Below are 16,096 nucleotides of genomic sequence, written 5' to 3' on the forward strand. Positions count from 1 at the left end.
TGTTCCCTTTCGTATTTGATTTAAGAAGTTGCCGGCGGCCATGGCAACTCGGGTCATCACCAACCGCGTCGTTCAATCGGAAGAGGCTATAGGAGAAAGAAGCCGCAAGGGAGGAACAGGACGGAGCGAGGAGCCATGGCCGCCAGGAACTTCTTCGTCCGATCCCCCAAGGAGGAGGAATCCAGCGCCGCCATCCGAGGTACCCAGAAGAGAAAAGACCTCCCACCCTCTTTCAGTTCCACCACCGTCCCGGATCCATCTGGAAACCAATGCTGTTACTGCCTCTTTATGTTTGCTTCCTGCGCGTGTTATCTTGTTGCAGAGGCTGTCCTGTTGGGAGGGAAGAACGCCGCCATTGCAGGCACCGTGGTCGCGGTTCCCACGGTGCGTGTTTTTGTGTGCTGAATTCTTGTGTGCATGCTCGCATATATCCTGACTTCTGTCAGATTTGATCTTGCGCAGTTCGTTGCCTGTCGTGTCCTTCCTTGGGCCAAGCACAATCTGAACTACACCGCGCAGGCGCTCATCATATCGACAGGTACCATCCTACTGAATGATTCAGCCATCCTAGTTACTTGATCAGACAGTAGAAGGTGATACCGTACGTTAGATTGATGATGAAAGCCATTTCTTCAAGGTAGCCAGCCCAATAAATCAGGGTGGTCCATCAATAGAAATATTTACATAAGTTTATTTATTTTCAAAGAAATATTTTTTTACTACACTATATACAAGCTATGGGGAAATTCCAGGGTGGTCCATGGACCATCCTGGCCACCCCCTAGCTACGCCACTGTTCAAGGATCATGCGTATTGCTTTACCACTATTGGATTTGGAGGTCGTCCGTAGCTCAAAAGGAAGATTATTCTTGTCTGCCATGCTCAAGCAACACAAAATTGGGAGTTTAATTGCTAAACAATATCCCTGTTTATTGGACAGCCTGTGTGGCCGGGTTCTTCATCACCGCGGATAAAACCATTCTACGAAACGCAAGGCAGAACACCATCGGGAGGATCGACGAGTCGACTTGATCCAGGACTGTACAGAATCGCAGGCCCTCTGTTCCATCCATGGATGGTGCTGCATGAGGAAACGTCGGATTAATTTCAGTTTCAGTTTGTATGTACCTGGCAGTGTAAAGAGAGTTGCTGCTTTCTAGAGCAGGAATACCGGTTCGTAGCGCTTACCTCGGAGGCGATATTCCTGGCGATCTAGGGTTGGTGCGTCGCCGCCGCCGGCGGCGGCCGCTGGCCCTGTGACCTCCTCGTGAGGCTGGCTTGATGCACTAACGAGGTGCCCTCTCTTCAGGTTCCCGTTCCCCTGACTAACAAAGTCAGGGTTTTGATGTCCTCCGGCAGCTACCCTGGTCGTGAGTTTTCTTTATAAATCACTCATGTAGGAAATACTTATATGTGGCTTGCAACATTTTTACTATATAGTTCCTGGAATATGTTTACCTCGATATGGAATTTACCGATGCACTTGAATATTGCTTGGAATACATGAATGGAATATAGTTCATGGAAGCCGGTACATATATGCTGGAAACAGTATTTATTAATGCTGGAATATTTATTGTACTAAATGTATATTAGCCCGGGCACAACATATTATGGAATGCCAGGTTGTTCATGGGATTGGCTCCATGAATTGGTAAAGCCTGTGAATTCGAATTGTAACTCAAATTCAGCGTGCGGCTCACACGTACGTGCTTATGGGACAGTTTGCAGATGAAACTCCTTGATGGTTACTTTTTTTTTGCATTGGATGGTTACTAATGATCGTGGTTGGTTAAGTTAACCTGGAGTCTTCGTTTAAACAGATTTTATCTGGACATTTATCTGCAGTTTATACAGTTTGAAATTAACTAGAATAGCACTATATAAAGGTCCCTAACCCCTAGCCTCAATTGATCATTGTGAGCGAAACCATGGAAAAGGATCGAGGAATAGGGGTTAGACCGTGTGCGTATATCTCTTACATTGGCACCAGAGCCGATTAAGGGTTTGACGATTTTGTTAGTCGTCAAATCAATTACGATCTGGATTAGTATTCCGCTGCGTACTCTGTCTTTCTTTCCTTAAAAAAAAGGAAAGAGATAGGCATGTACGTACACAACAGCTCCACCCAAGATTAGATCGATCTGGCTCGATTCCTCTCGACCGAGCGCCGCCGCCGCATTGCTCGACCTCCACCAATCAGCGCCGCCGCTCCGCTCGCATCAGCGCCCAACGCCGCCGCATCCACCCCACGCCCACATCTCCACCTCTGGTCCGCCTCCCCATCCACCTCGGGCCGACCCTGCCACCGCTCGTGGCCAGCTCCTCCTCGACGTTCGCGCCGTTCCCCATCGACGTTCGCCCCGTCAACCTTGCCGAGCCGGAGGGAGCCCGCCGTGTTCGTCGCCAGCTTACTGCCACCTCGTCAAGCTCGCCCTGACCAACTCTCGCCAGCCTGCTTCGCGTCCACGGCAAGGACTGCTCCGACATCAACAACGACAGGAACTTCAGGTAACTGAAGAAGAAACCAATTTCAATGGCTTCCAATGGGGTGTCCGCTGAATTACTCCGTGCCTACAAACTTGATGGAACAAACTACACGGTTTGGAAAAGGAAAATCATGTTCTTGCTTACGGCTGAGAATATTGATTATGTTTCTGAAACTCCGGCGCCTAACGAGCCAGCAGAGGATGCTACAGATGAAGAAAAGCAGGAATACAATGATGAACTGAAGCAATGGACCAAGGACAACAAGACTGCCAGAGTTTATATCCTTGGCTCGATGACTGATTCGTTGGCTGCGGAATATGAGTCGGATAGAACAGCTTATGGAATAATGCTCAGGCTGGAACAAGATTTTGGAGAAGTTTCCCTTGTGAAGGTGCTTAGTCTTGTGAACAAGTTTCTGACATCGAAGATGGGTGATAAAACAGTCAATGAACACTTCAACAAGCTCTGTGTCTTGGCGGAAGAATTAAAAACTGCTGGTTATCCGTTCCAGGAGGAAGTACAAGTCATGGTTGTTCTGAATTCTTTGCCACCATCATGGGAACAGTTCAAGATTTCTTTTTGTCATTCAGAACACACACTCAATATGAGGAACCTGAGGCAACACTTGCTAATGGAGGAGGATCGCAGGCTTAACTCAGGGAAAGATAAAGCTTCTTATCAGCCAGAGCTTCACCTTGGTGAGTACAAAAACAATGGGAACCGGAGGAATTGGAATAAGAGAGGAGGAGGACCGGACCTAAGGGACAAGGTCAATTATAAACGTGACAGGGATCAAAGGAACTACAGAGATGAGAGGAGGGACAGGGGGCAGCATGGAAATAACAACAACAACAACTCTTTTCAGAAGATTGACAAGAGGAACTACAAGTGCCATAATTGTGGTAATACAGGCCACTTCAGGTCAGAATACACCAAGAGGAGGAAGCCGAACAGCGAAAGGGATAATTTTCACAAGGATGACAGCCGCAAGGGGAATCAATCCCCTGAAGGTATTACCGATGTTTATGTTTGCACTGAATCCTTATTTACTACTACTTTTCAGAATAGTTGGGTAGTAGATACTGGTGCAACTTCACACATAGCTAGAGAACTTAGCTCTTTTGCCACACTCAAAACAATTCCAAAAGGAACAAGACATGTCTATTTAGGAACTCAAGCTAAAGCAGACATACTAGGAATTGGAAACTATGTGCTTAAACTCCCTGATGGAGGAAACTTAGTGTTGGAAAATGCACTTTATTCACCCAATATGAGAAGGAATCTAGTTTCAGTGTCCAAACTAGAGTCAATTGGATATAAAATTATCTTTGGTGATGGAAAGGCTAAAATTGTCTTAAATGGAAGATTAGTACATTCAGGCGATAGACATGATGGACTATATTTTCTAAATGACATCATGGAAAATAATTGCTTAGTAGGCGAAGATAACTCCGTTGTGAGGAATATAAATGGACAGAATAATTGTTCCGAATCTTACTTGTGGCATTTGCGACTTGGACATATATCTGAGAATAGGATTAAGAGACTTATTAGTTCTGGAATTTTGAACTTTAAGTGGGAGGATTATGGTATTTGTGAAGCATGTATTATGGGTAAAATGACAAGGTCGCCTTTTCCCAAAGCAAATAGATCAACAGAACAACTTGCCATTGTTCACTGACATTTGTGGGGAATTTTCCACACCCACTTTGGGAGGGCAGAAAATCTACTTTATCACTTTCATAGATGACTATTCAAGGTACGGTTATGTGTATTTGCTTAAACACAAATCGGAAGGATTTGATGCTTTTAAAGTGTTCAAAGCGGAAGTGGAAAATCAGCTAAACAAGAAAATTAAAATACTTAGAACTGACCGTGGTGGTGAATACACGTCAGGAATACTAGATGATTTCTGCAAAGAACATGGCATTATTCATCACTATACATTGCCATATACTCCACAACAGAATGGAGTGGCGGAAAGAAGGAATAGGACTTTAATGGATATGGTTAGGTCTATGATGGCTTATTCTGACTTGCCATTGTCTTTTTGGGGAGAGGCACTTCACACTGCTGTATATTTATTGAATAGTATATGCAAGCTTTTCAATCTGCCATTCATGACTGTGAGCTAAGGGACATGGGTTTCCTGGGGGACCAGTTCACGTGGCAGCGAGGTCGCATTAGAGAGCGGCTGGACCGTGGCCTGATTAATGACTCTTGGGGTGCCCTATACCCCCATGCAGCTTTACAGAATCTAAGTTACAACCATTCTGATCATAGACCCTTGCTTGTGGACATGGAATATTACTTACCTAGCACTGGAAGTGGCAACCAGGTGAAGCGCTTTGAGGCTAGATGGTTGAGAGAAAATAGCTTTGCTGATCTAGTCCAGGAAACATGGCAGAGGGTTGAAACCAATCCGAACCTCACTTCGGTACAGGCCAAACTGGACCGTATGCATGGGATGTTCCATGACTGGGATCAGAGAGTGCTCAAGAAGCCAAAGAAGAGACTTCGGCAGACACAAAGGGAGTTGGAAAAATTAATGACCGGCCCTATGAATGATGAGACAGAGGAGAGGAGAAAAGAGCTTTCTGAATTGATTGAGTTTTTGCTAGAACTCGAGGAAATACATTATATGCAAAGATCGAGATCCAACTGGCTCCAGTTCGGTGATCGCAATACGGGTTTTTTTCAGGCATATGCTACGGCAAGACGGAAGAAATTTTTTATTAAAAAATTAAATGACGGACAGGGAAATATATTGGAAGGTACGACTCTTCTTAGTCCACATATACGAAGCTACTTTAATAACTTGTTCAGCTCAGAAGTTCAACAGGTTGATCCGGCGATACTACAAAAGGTCCAGTCCAAAGTGACAGCGCAAATGAATGATTTCTTAATTGCACCGTACACTGCAGATGATGTTCGCAAGACTTGTTTAGTATTGGTGATCTAAAAGCACCTGGACCGGACGGCCTCCATGCATTATTTTTCAAAAAGTTTTGGCATGTCCTGGGTGACGCCATTACACAGGAGGTATTATTTGCGTTAAATAATCGTCAGATTCCGGTTGAGTGGAACGATACGTCTATTGTGCTGATTCCAAAAATAGACTCACCTGAAATGATTACTCAGTATAGACCAATAACTCTATGCAACGTTTTGTATAAGATCATCTCAAAAATGTTAGCTCTGAGACTGAAGAGTATCCTGCCAGAAATTATTTCGCCAACTCAGAGTGCCTTTGTTCCTGGTAGATTGATAACGGATAATGTGTTGATTGCGTATGAGTGTATTCATAAAATCAAGAATAAAAGAGCTGGGCGGACAGGCTTGTGTGCAGTAAAGCTAGATATGCATAAGGCTTATAACCGTGTGGAATGGATCTTTTTGAGAAGCATGATGCAGAAGCTTGGTTTTCATGCACAATGGATTGAGATGATTATGTCTTGTGTTAGCTCTATGAGATACAAGGTTAGATTTAACTCTCACGAAACAGAAATTTTCACTCCGACGAGGGGTATTAGACAGGGGGACCCTCTCTCTCCATATTTGTTCCTTATTTGTGCAGAAGGACTTTCTAGTATGTTGCAGTATGAAGAAGAAGTTGGTGGCATGGATGGGATTAGAGTGTGTAGAAATGCACCATTAGTTTCACACCTTTTATTTGCTGATGATTCTCTAATTCTCATGAAAGTAGATGTGTTAAATGCAACTTCCTTACAGCAGACGCTAGATACCTATTGCCAGAGTTCAGGACAAATGGTGAGTTTGGCTAAGTCAAGTATTTTCTTCAGTCCAAATACAAGTGTAGTGTCAAAAGCGGAGATTTGTGAGATTCTGCACATTGATACAGAAGCATTATCTGACAAATACCTAGGCCTCCCAGCTCTAGTGGGAGCTGATAGAAGTGACTGCTTCAGACATTTTGTAGAGAGAATTAAAATTAGATTATTGGGATGGATGGAAAAAATATTATCTACAGGAGGGAAGGAGATCTTATTAAAAACTGTGGCCCAAGCTATTCCTGTTTTTGCTATGTCTGTTTTCAGCTTGCCGAAGGGAATTTGTAAAGAGATCACGGATGCTATTGCACAATTCTGGTGGGGTGATGATAAGGAGACCCAAAAAATGCATTGGATGGCGTGGTGGAAGTTGTGTATCCCTAAGAGTGAAGGAGGCATGGGGTTCCGTGACCTCTACTCTTTTAACTTGGCAATGTTGTCCAAGCAATGTTGGAGGTTGATCAATGACCCGCATTCTTTGGTTGCGAGAGTTCTCAAGGCAAAATATTACCCAAATGGTTCCCTTATTGATGCTACACCAAAAAATGGGTCGTCCTTCACATGGCAGAGTATTTTGAAAGGATACATTTGGAGGATTGGGACTGGTGAACATGTTAACATATGGACGGATCCGTGGATTCCCTCTAGTCCGGATAGAATGGTGATATCACCAAGGGGTCAAATGGTCCTAACCAAAGTTTGTGAATTAATAGATATGGCTAATGGTACGTGGGATGAGGCGCTAATAACAAGTTTATTCAATCCAGTGGATGCCCACAGAATTATTCAGATTCCACTACACTTGCATGGTTTTGATGACTTTGTGGCATGGCACCCGAACAGGACAGGTATTTTCTCAGTAAAGAGTGCATATCATATGCAGTGGATGCATAGTTTTCGGGCGCATGCAAATATGATGGGACACCCCGGTGGCTCTACCACTCAGGCAGTGTGGAATACTCTCTGGAAACTTCAGATTCCACGTAAAGTACAGATTTTTTGTTGGCGAGCACTGCGAGGAGTTATCCCACTAAGAGCTATACTTACTAACAGGCACATTGGTTCCAATGGTGCTTGTCCTATCTGTCATCAAGGGGCCGAGGATATCCGTCACTTAATGTTTTTATGCTCGAATGCACGACACTTGTGGACGAAGCTGGGCATCACAAATATCATCGACCAAGCGATCCAGGTTGATAGATCGGGGTCTGCGATCTTGGAATTTATCTTATCATTGCCGTACCAGCAGCTTGAGATGCACCCAATAATTAACTTCAAGCAAGTAATAGCCGTTGGGGGCTGGTACCTTTGATGGATCCGTAGAAAAGTGACGCACAATGAATCAATTCCTCCCCCTTGGAGATGGGCACTCTCCGTGTTATCAATCTCAAGCAACCATCAGAGGGCTACATCGCTGGTGAGAATTTCCCCTGAAGCAAAGTGGTGTAAGCCGGACCCTCGGTTCATTAAGTTAAATGTTGATGCGGCGTACTACTCGGACGAAGGGGTAGGTGCTACGGCGGCTATCCTGCGTGATGACAAAGGTAATTTCTTGGGAGCCCAATGCAAGTTTATACCTGTTGCGGTGGATGCAATAACAACAGAAGCGTTGGCCATGCGAGACGGGCTGATTTTTGCTAACTCCTTTGGGAGTAACCGGGTAGAAGCTGAATCAGATTCTTTGCAAGTAATCAATTATTGTGATGGACAAACCATATGGTGGGACTAGGCGGCGGCAATATTCGCAGAATGTTTGGACACTAGTACTTCAATAGGGAAGGTCGTTTATAAGCATTGTTATAGATCTTGTAATCAAGTGGCTCATATGCTAGCTCATTTTAGTTAGTGTAATAAGACTTCATTTAGTTGGTTGGACGAGCCCCCTGACTTTATTGTCAGTAAGCTCGTAGACGATGTAAACATTATTTAAGTTTTAATAAAGCTAGCCATGACGGCCTTCCCTTAAAAAAAAGAGTTGCTGCTTTCTAGGGCAGTAGATTCCGTTTGCTCCCAGTTGGAAAGTGGAATAAAAGATGGAATGTTTTTCTTGTGCCCATGTGAAGTGTTAAGAGCCTGTTTGGAACTGCTCTGCTTCTTAAAATTCAGCTCCGCTCCAGAAAACACAAGCCAAACGGGGTAGCTCCACGATATGCCGCTCCACAAAAAAAACTAGAATCTGGGGTACAACTCCCAGTTTTTTATGAAGCTCTTCAGGAGGTGCTCCAAAAAACTCCAAAAGCTGGAGTTAGGTGGAAATTACCTATCACTGCCACCAGTAAGTGGATACTCCTTCGTTTTTTCCCCTCAACCAATCAAATAGATCCTTTCCATCAAATTTCTCATTCTTGAAGCTGGAGCTAGATGGCAGTCAAATATTCTTTTTGATAGTACTACAACTTCTAGATGGAATTGCTCCAGAGTGAATTTAGTGGAGCGAAACCGATTTTTATGAAGTGAAGTAGTCCCAAACAGGCCCTTAGTATGGTGCGGTGTAGTGTACTATTTGGAGTAGGTTTTGATCAAGTAGGCTCTGGATCTGATCCGTTTCTGTTGATTGGGCTGTGTGTTTGTTCACCTGCACCATCCTTGCTGCCGCCATGACTATGTGTCGCATCATGCGAGCGTTTCTTCTGTCCGGCCGAACAGTTTTCACTTTCGACGTAGCTATTTGGCCAGGCCATTTGCGTTTTTTTGTCCGCGCTAGGTGACGCGATCGAGTTAGCCTGCTCCGCTTCGTTCATAGTTTTTTTTTTGTATTTACTAGGTTTCTTCGTCTTTTTAGTTTCTCGGTTGATTTTCATCTGTTTCTTTATCGGGTTCCATTGTTTTCCATTTTATTTTATTTGCACTTGTTTCTTTGGTTTTCCTTTTCATAATTTTTTATTTGGTTGTCTTTGTTTTTTGGTTTTCATTGGTTCTTTCATTTTTCTTTGTTTCTTTTACTTTTCATTCTACACTTTTTTATACGTCAAGAGCACTATTCAATTACATGTTTACGATTTTCCAAATTTTCAAGTATAACATTTTTAGTACACTATCAACATTTTTTTGAACGCTAACATTCAAGTACAAGTTTATCATTTCTTTGAGTACATGGTCAACATTTTTTCTACACACATTCTAACCATGTTTTAGATACTTGGTTAAAAAAATACAAGATTAACATGTTTGAGTACATGGTCAACATTTTTCAAATGCTTGATTAACATTTTCAAATACAAGATTAATATTTTCCAATTTTTTTTACATTTTTCTATGTGCATTTAACATTGTGCAAATGATTGATTAACATTTTTCAAATACAATTTTTTTAATACATGCTAAGCATTTTTTATACACATTTAAATTTTTTCAAATGCTTGATTAATATTTTTTAACACATGATCAATAAATTTAATCATTTTCAATACATGGTCAACATTTTTATACATATTTATCATTTTTATTTAAATGCTCGATTAACATTTTTGAAATACCTGTTTAACATTAACATTTTTATAATACATGGTCAAAAAATTTCTATACACATTTAACATTTCAAATGCTTGATTTACATTTATAAAATAATTATTTACATTTTTTAAAATGCTTGAATTAACTTTTTTAAATACATTTTCGTATACATGAGAAACATATTCTCTATGCACATTTAACATTTTTCAAATGGTTTATGTAAAGTTTTTATAATATATTTACTTAGAATATTTGAAAGCATAAACGAAAGTTCAAAAAGAAGTACTCCCTCCGTTTGTTTTTATAAGACGTTCAGACAACTTGCTTTGTGCTGTTTTTGAACAGTGTCTGAAAGTCTAAAACGTCTTATAAAAACAAACAGAGGTAGTAACAAAAACGTGAAAAAAAAACAAAAAAACATGGGTGCGAGGAAAAACCTAATTGGGCTGGCCCATTTTGGGAACGCAAGACACGACACGAGCCATTTGTGATGCCCCCCGATTCAATCGTACACTAATCATACACGCAAACGTGTACGATCAAGATCAGGGACTCACGGAAAGATATCACAACACAACTCTACAAAAAATAAGTCATACAAGCATCATATTACAAGCCAGGGGCCTCGAAGGCTCGAATACAAGAGCTCGATCATAGACGAGTCAGCGGAAGCAACAATATCTGAGTACAGACATAAGTTAAACAAGTTTGCCTTAAGAAGGCTAGCACAAACTGTGATACAGATCGAAAGAGACGCATGCCTTCTGCCTGGGATCCTCCTAAACTACTCCTGGTCGTCGTCAGCGGGCTGCACGTAGTAGTAGGCACCTCCCGAGTAGTAGTAGCAATCGGGTATAGAAAGGGGGAAAAGAGGGAGCAAAGCAACCGTGAGTACTCATCCAAAGTACTCGCAAGCAAGGAGCTACACTACATATGTATGGATTGGTATCAAATGGAATAAGGGTATCATATGTGGACTGAACTGTAGAAAGCCGGAATAAAAGGGGGATAGCTAGTCTTTTTGAAGACTACGCTTCTGGTAACCTCCATCTTGTAGCAGGAGAAGAGAGTAGATGGTAAGTTCTCCAAGTAGCATCGTGTAGCATAATCCTAATTGATGATCCTCCCCTCGTCGCCCTGTGGGAGAGCGATCACCGGTTGTATCTCACACTTGGAAGAGTGTGTTTTATTAAGTATCCGGTTCTAGTTGTCATAAGGTCAAGGTACAACTCCAAGTCGTCCTGTTACCGAAGATCACGGCTATTCGAATAGATTAACTTCCCTGCAGGGGTGCACCACATAACCCAACACGCTCGATCCCATTTGGTCGGACACACTTTCCTGGGTCATGCCCGGCCTCGGAAGATCAACACGTCGCAGCCCTACCTAGGCACAACAGAGAGGTCAGCACGCCGGTCTAAATCCTATGGCGCAGGGGTCTGGGCCCATCGCCCATTGCACACCTGCACGTTGCGAGGGCGGCCGGAAACAGACCTAGCCTAGCAGGCGTTCCAGTCCAATCCGGCACGCGCCGCTCAGTCGCTGACGTCACGAAGACTTCGGCTGATACCACGACGTCGAGTGCCCATAACTGTCCCCGCGTAGATGGTTAGTGCGTATAGGCCAGTGGCCAGACTCAGATCAAATACCAAGATCTTGTTAAACGTGTTAATTTGAAATAACCGCGAACGCCGACCAGGGCCAGGCCCACCTCTCTCATAGGTGGTCTCAACCTGCCCTGTCGCTTCGCCACAAAGATCCACACAGAGGGCTGTCGAGAAAGTATGTCCTTCCAGCCCCCAATTCGTGAATCAACCGCGGGTACTCCTCGAGCCAACCCGGCTTTAGCCATCACATGTATCATGTATAAAGTATACAGTATATACCCGTGATCACCTCCCGAGTGATCATGGCCCGATACTATAGCATGGCAGACGAACAAGAATGTATGGCCACTGATGATAAACTAGCATCCTATACTAAGCATTAGGATTGCAGGTAAAGGTAACAACAGTAATAGCAAGGACATGCTATGCATCAGTAACATGCTACACTACTCTAATGCAAGCAGTATAGAGGAGAGTAGGCGATATCTGGTGATCAAGGGGGGGGGCTTGCCTGGTTGCTTTGGCAAGAGAGAGGGGTCGTCAACACCGTAGTCGAACTGGGGGTTGCAGGGAGTCTCGGGGTCTACCGGAAAGAAGTAACGGAGGGGGAACACAATAAATAATAGAGCAATCAAAGTAACACAAAGCATAACATGGCAATACGCAGTGCTAGGGGTGACCTAACGCAGTAGTAGGCGATACCGGTGAAGGGGGAAAACATCCGGGAAAGTATTCCTGGTGCTTCGCGTTTTCGGACAGATGAATCGGAGGGGGAAAGTTGCGAGTTCGATAAGTTAGGGATGTGTGGCAGACGAACGGACGACGTATTCGGATTCGTCTTGTCGTTCTGAGCAACTTTCATGTACAAAGTTCTTTCCATCCGATTTACGGATTATTTTATATTAATTTTTAAAATTTTAATTTATTTTCTGAATTTTTTGAAATTGTTTAAATCGAATTGAAGACAGAATGTGCATTTGTTACCTAGTGTTACCCTAGCCTATGTGTATGACAGTGGGACCCGAGGGGCTGGTCAACCATTTTACTTTGACTGGTCAAAAGGTGAGGTATGGCCCACATGTCATAGGCATCTAAATTAAATTAGTGTCTAGATTAGAATGGAGCCACATGTCATAGGCTATTAGGCTAATCTAGCACTAAACTGATACTAACTAAACAGCAGAATTAATCCTAGGACTAATCTAGCTAATTAAATTAGACCTAACTAGTTTGGGCCGGCCGCACACACTCACACATATGTGCACTCACACGGCACACTCGCACACATGCTACAGGTTAAATCTGTTTTCTGTTATCAGAAGATAGCATTTTGTAATTTTTATAGGACTTAAACCATGCATCAAATGTATTTGGTCCAGTGGGATAAAATGGAGTTTGTCAAGTATACTACCTTCCCATATTTTTTTAGTCCTGTTAACAATTGTTTTGCCGGAGTTTAGGAGCTGTCGAGAGGGTTACTCATCGTAGAATTAGAAAAGCTAGCTAGCGCGCTACAGTAACTGAATGTTACTGTAGCAGCAGCAGCAGCACACGCAGAGCAGCAGCTGTAGGCAGCGAGCAACACCGGCAATGGGGCAGCAGCGGCTGCGGGCGGCGAGGCCGGCCGGCCGTGGCTGCGTCAGGCATAGGCAGGCGACGGTCGCGGCAGCCAGCACCAGTTACAAACGGCGGCAGCAGGCGAGAAGCAGCAGCAGAGCAACAGTAGCAAAGGGAGCGGCACTGCAGCAGTCAGCACAGGCACGCGCACGCGAGCGGCAACAGGCGGGCGGGCAGGGGCACGCCGGGCGTGGCCCTGGCGAGCAGCGGGGGCGTGGTCGTGGGGTGAGGACGCGCAACAGGGAGGCGTGCAGGATGCGGCCGGCATTTAACCGCACACGCGCGCAGACGACGATCTTCAGGAGCGGCGACGATGAACGGGAAGGTATTCTACAGGGACCAAAAGGAGCAGCGGTTCGAGCCATTCGAACGAGGACACCACACTACGTCCGTAGATGACGCGAGCTAGGACGGCCGGAAGTGAAAGGGACGGTGACGTCCGACGGCGATGACGACGGTACTATATGGGGACTAGCCTACAGGGCACGGGAAGGAGTAAGGGGAGGTCGAGGAGGAGCGAGGGCTCACAGCGAAGCTCGTGGTGGGGCTCGACGAGGTCGTACGGACCGGAGACGAGCGGATCGAGGCGGCGACCGTGGTGTCGCAGCCGGGGAAGATGAGGACGATGGCGAGGCTCCAAGGCAGTCCAGCTTGCGATGCTCTGCGTAGGCGACGAGGAGGAAGGCGCGCATCTCCTGGGCATCCTCTCGCCGCTCGGGGACGGCACTAGCCGCGAGGACGATGGCAGCGTTGCCACGATGGTCGCGGATGACAGCTAAACCGAAGGGGGCGGAACGAGGGGAACGGATTGGGAGGACTAGGGTTTTCAGGGGCGGGGATGGCCTTTATGCGCCGTGGAGGGCCTCTGGATGGCTGCCCTGTGGCCGATCCAAGCCATGGACGCTGGGGGCGCGTCCAACACGCCTGCTGTGAACAGGAGGTAGGAGGGGACCTCCTCCTGGTGGGCTGGGTTAGCTCCTGTAGCACGCAAGCCCAAATGCATAAGGATTGGTTATTCTTTTTCTATTGTTTTCTATGTCTTTTATCTCTTCTCAGTTTTGCAATTTTTATAAATAACAATCGATTTTTTTCCAACATGGTATTTGGCGCATAAATACCAGTCAATATTTCAAGTCTGGACACAAAGTTTGAAGGCAATCGGAGTTAAGTAAATAATTGACTATTTTGAAAAAACCACTTTTAGTTGAGATTGGACCACTTATTAATTTCCTAGAAATTTATTCGTGAGACAATTAAAGTTAGTTTCAACATGACAATGATCAGGGGGATCTAAGGAATAAAGCGGACATTTTAGTTTTATAGTTCGAGAGAAATAATAATTTGACTTGTCTTTTAAATTTGAATTTGGACCGGATCCGAACCAACGCGAGTTTAACACAGTAATCGCGATGACCTGGCGCCATTAACATAGGATTATTGTAGCTTAATTATCCGGGCGTCACACCGTTGTCTCGCTCTAAGTGAGACATATCACCTCCCCCTTGCCACTTTTTCCAGAGTCTAGCACCTCGAGCAATTTATATGTATAAAGCACATCCCAAGTGGGCTAAGGGCACCTCCAACGTTGACGCTTAAACCGCTCGCGTCTGTCCGAGCCGAACAGTCCGGCCTTCCTGGTGGAGCCGGTTTAGCGATGACGTTCTTCTCCCATGCGCGTGTGGTGGCGGGGCTTTGCAGGTTGGCGTGATAGTCCTCGGCATTGCGATGGCGGTGGCGGAGCGGGCCGTGGGGAGCCAACGGAGGTGGATGCTTGGCGGCCAGAGGTGTTGGTTGTCATGGGGCTACCTCGTGTGGATCTAGAGTGGATCAGGTCTGATGGGCGATGCTCCCCCTCCCGGCAGCACCGGCTGGCAGCCGGCAGCGTGTGCTGACTTCCAATGATGGGGTTGGACTTGGTCCCCGTGTCAGAGGTTGGTTGCTCCCCGCGCGTGCTCTAGTCCCGCTCTGCCCAGTTGAGGCGGTGTTTTGTTGTTTGGTTGGGGTGTCGACTACGTGTTATGGCGGTGGTGGCGAGTTCGCCCGAGGATGCCGCGGTGGCGACACTGGATGGTGGGCTCGATTACTCTTTTCCGGCAGGCTCCATGGTGGCGGTGGTGGCTGCACCTCTTGGTGATATGAGCGACAATGGGTGGAGTAGTGGGAGGTTCTGGCTTTCTCCGACATTGCCCAGATCTGGTGTAACTAGCCCTCATTGCAGTGGTGGTACAAGTGAGTGTTCGAGCGAAAGTTTCACGCTTGGAGCCGGTGATGACTGCGCCCATGTTGTCGTTCTCTTCATGATGTTACATGTTGTCGTCGATCTCGACCTTGTGTTAGGCCTCCGGGTGAAAACCATTGCCTTCTTGCTTGGACTTGGCAATGGCGACGCTACGTGTCTTCACCCTCCTGAGGCGTTGTTGTGGAGCCCATGCATCATCGATCGGGCCTCGAGGAGGTGTTAGGCTAGTTCTAGGCTTTATGTTGCATCTTTTAATCTACTTTTGTGGGGGCTTCCCCGTCACATTGTATTGTTCGATCGTGTACTTTTAAGGTGTTGCTTTATATACCAAGCGGGACCAAAGCCTGTTTCGAGAGAAGCACATATAGGGACGTGAATTGACATGGTGTATCATGTGCTGGTTTTGTTCCATGGATCGTACGACGATGGGAGCGGTAGGAGAAGGGGAGTGGCCATCACCACTTCGACCACAGCGATGACAGAATGCTCTTTTAACAGTAGAGATATAACAAGCCATGATGTCATTTTTGAAAAATGTTCAAAGTGTATGGTACTCTGCAAGGTTCTGTCGCTAAAATCATTGCCAAGGTTCTGTCGCTACGCCTTGCGCCCCACATGGATGACCTCGTTTCCAATGCCCAGAGTGCTTTCATTAAAAGGAGAAGTATCCACACAACTTCATGTATGTAAGGAATTTCGCCCGACGTCTACACAAATGCAAGACCCCCGCACTCCTTTTCAAGCTTGATATAAAAAAGGCTTTCGACTCAGTCAAGTGAGGATACATTCTTGAGCTGCTCCAACGGTTGGGATTCCCTCCAAAATTTCGAGCTTGGATTGCTGCGCTTCTATCCTCTTCTTCATCTCGGATAATGCTAAACGGGCTATCGCCCGGCTGA

General features: G+C 45.3%; 1 protein-coding gene across 1 annotated transcript; it reads left to right on the forward strand.

Annotated features, from left to right (window-relative positions):
- LOC119331041 (early nodulin-93-like) lies at positions 1–1,488 on the forward strand. Its single transcript, XM_037604211.1, has 4 exons — positions 1–199; positions 323–384; positions 463–538; positions 941–1,488. Exons 1-4 carry the CDS (start codon positions 136–138, stop codon positions 1,030–1,032), a joined length of 294 nt encoding a protein of 97 aa, XP_037460108.1. The 5' UTR covers positions 1–135; the 3' UTR covers positions 1,033–1,488.
- Positions 1,489–16,096: the final 14,608 nt, after the last annotated feature.

The sequence above is a fragment of the Triticum dicoccoides genome, chromosome 7A (assembly GCF_002162155.2).
Source record: "Triticum dicoccoides isolate Atlit2015 ecotype Zavitan chromosome 7A, WEW_v2.0, whole genome shotgun sequence".
Lineage (NCBI taxonomy): Eukaryota > Viridiplantae > Streptophyta > Magnoliopsida > Poales > Poaceae > Triticum > Triticum dicoccoides.

Coding starts and splice junctions, on each gene's coding strand:
- LOC119331041 (XM_037604211.1), top strand. CDS start 136: ATGGCCGCCAGGAACTTCTTCGTCCGATCCCCCAAGGAGGAGGAATCC. Junction 200..322: donor ATCCAGCGCCGCCATCCGAG/GTACCCAGAAGA, acceptor ATCTTGTTGCAG/AGGCTGTCCTGTTGGGAGGG. Junction 385..462: donor CCGTGGTCGCGGTTCCCACG/GTGCGTGTTTTT, acceptor GATCTTGCGCAG/TTCGTTGCCTGTCGTGTCCT.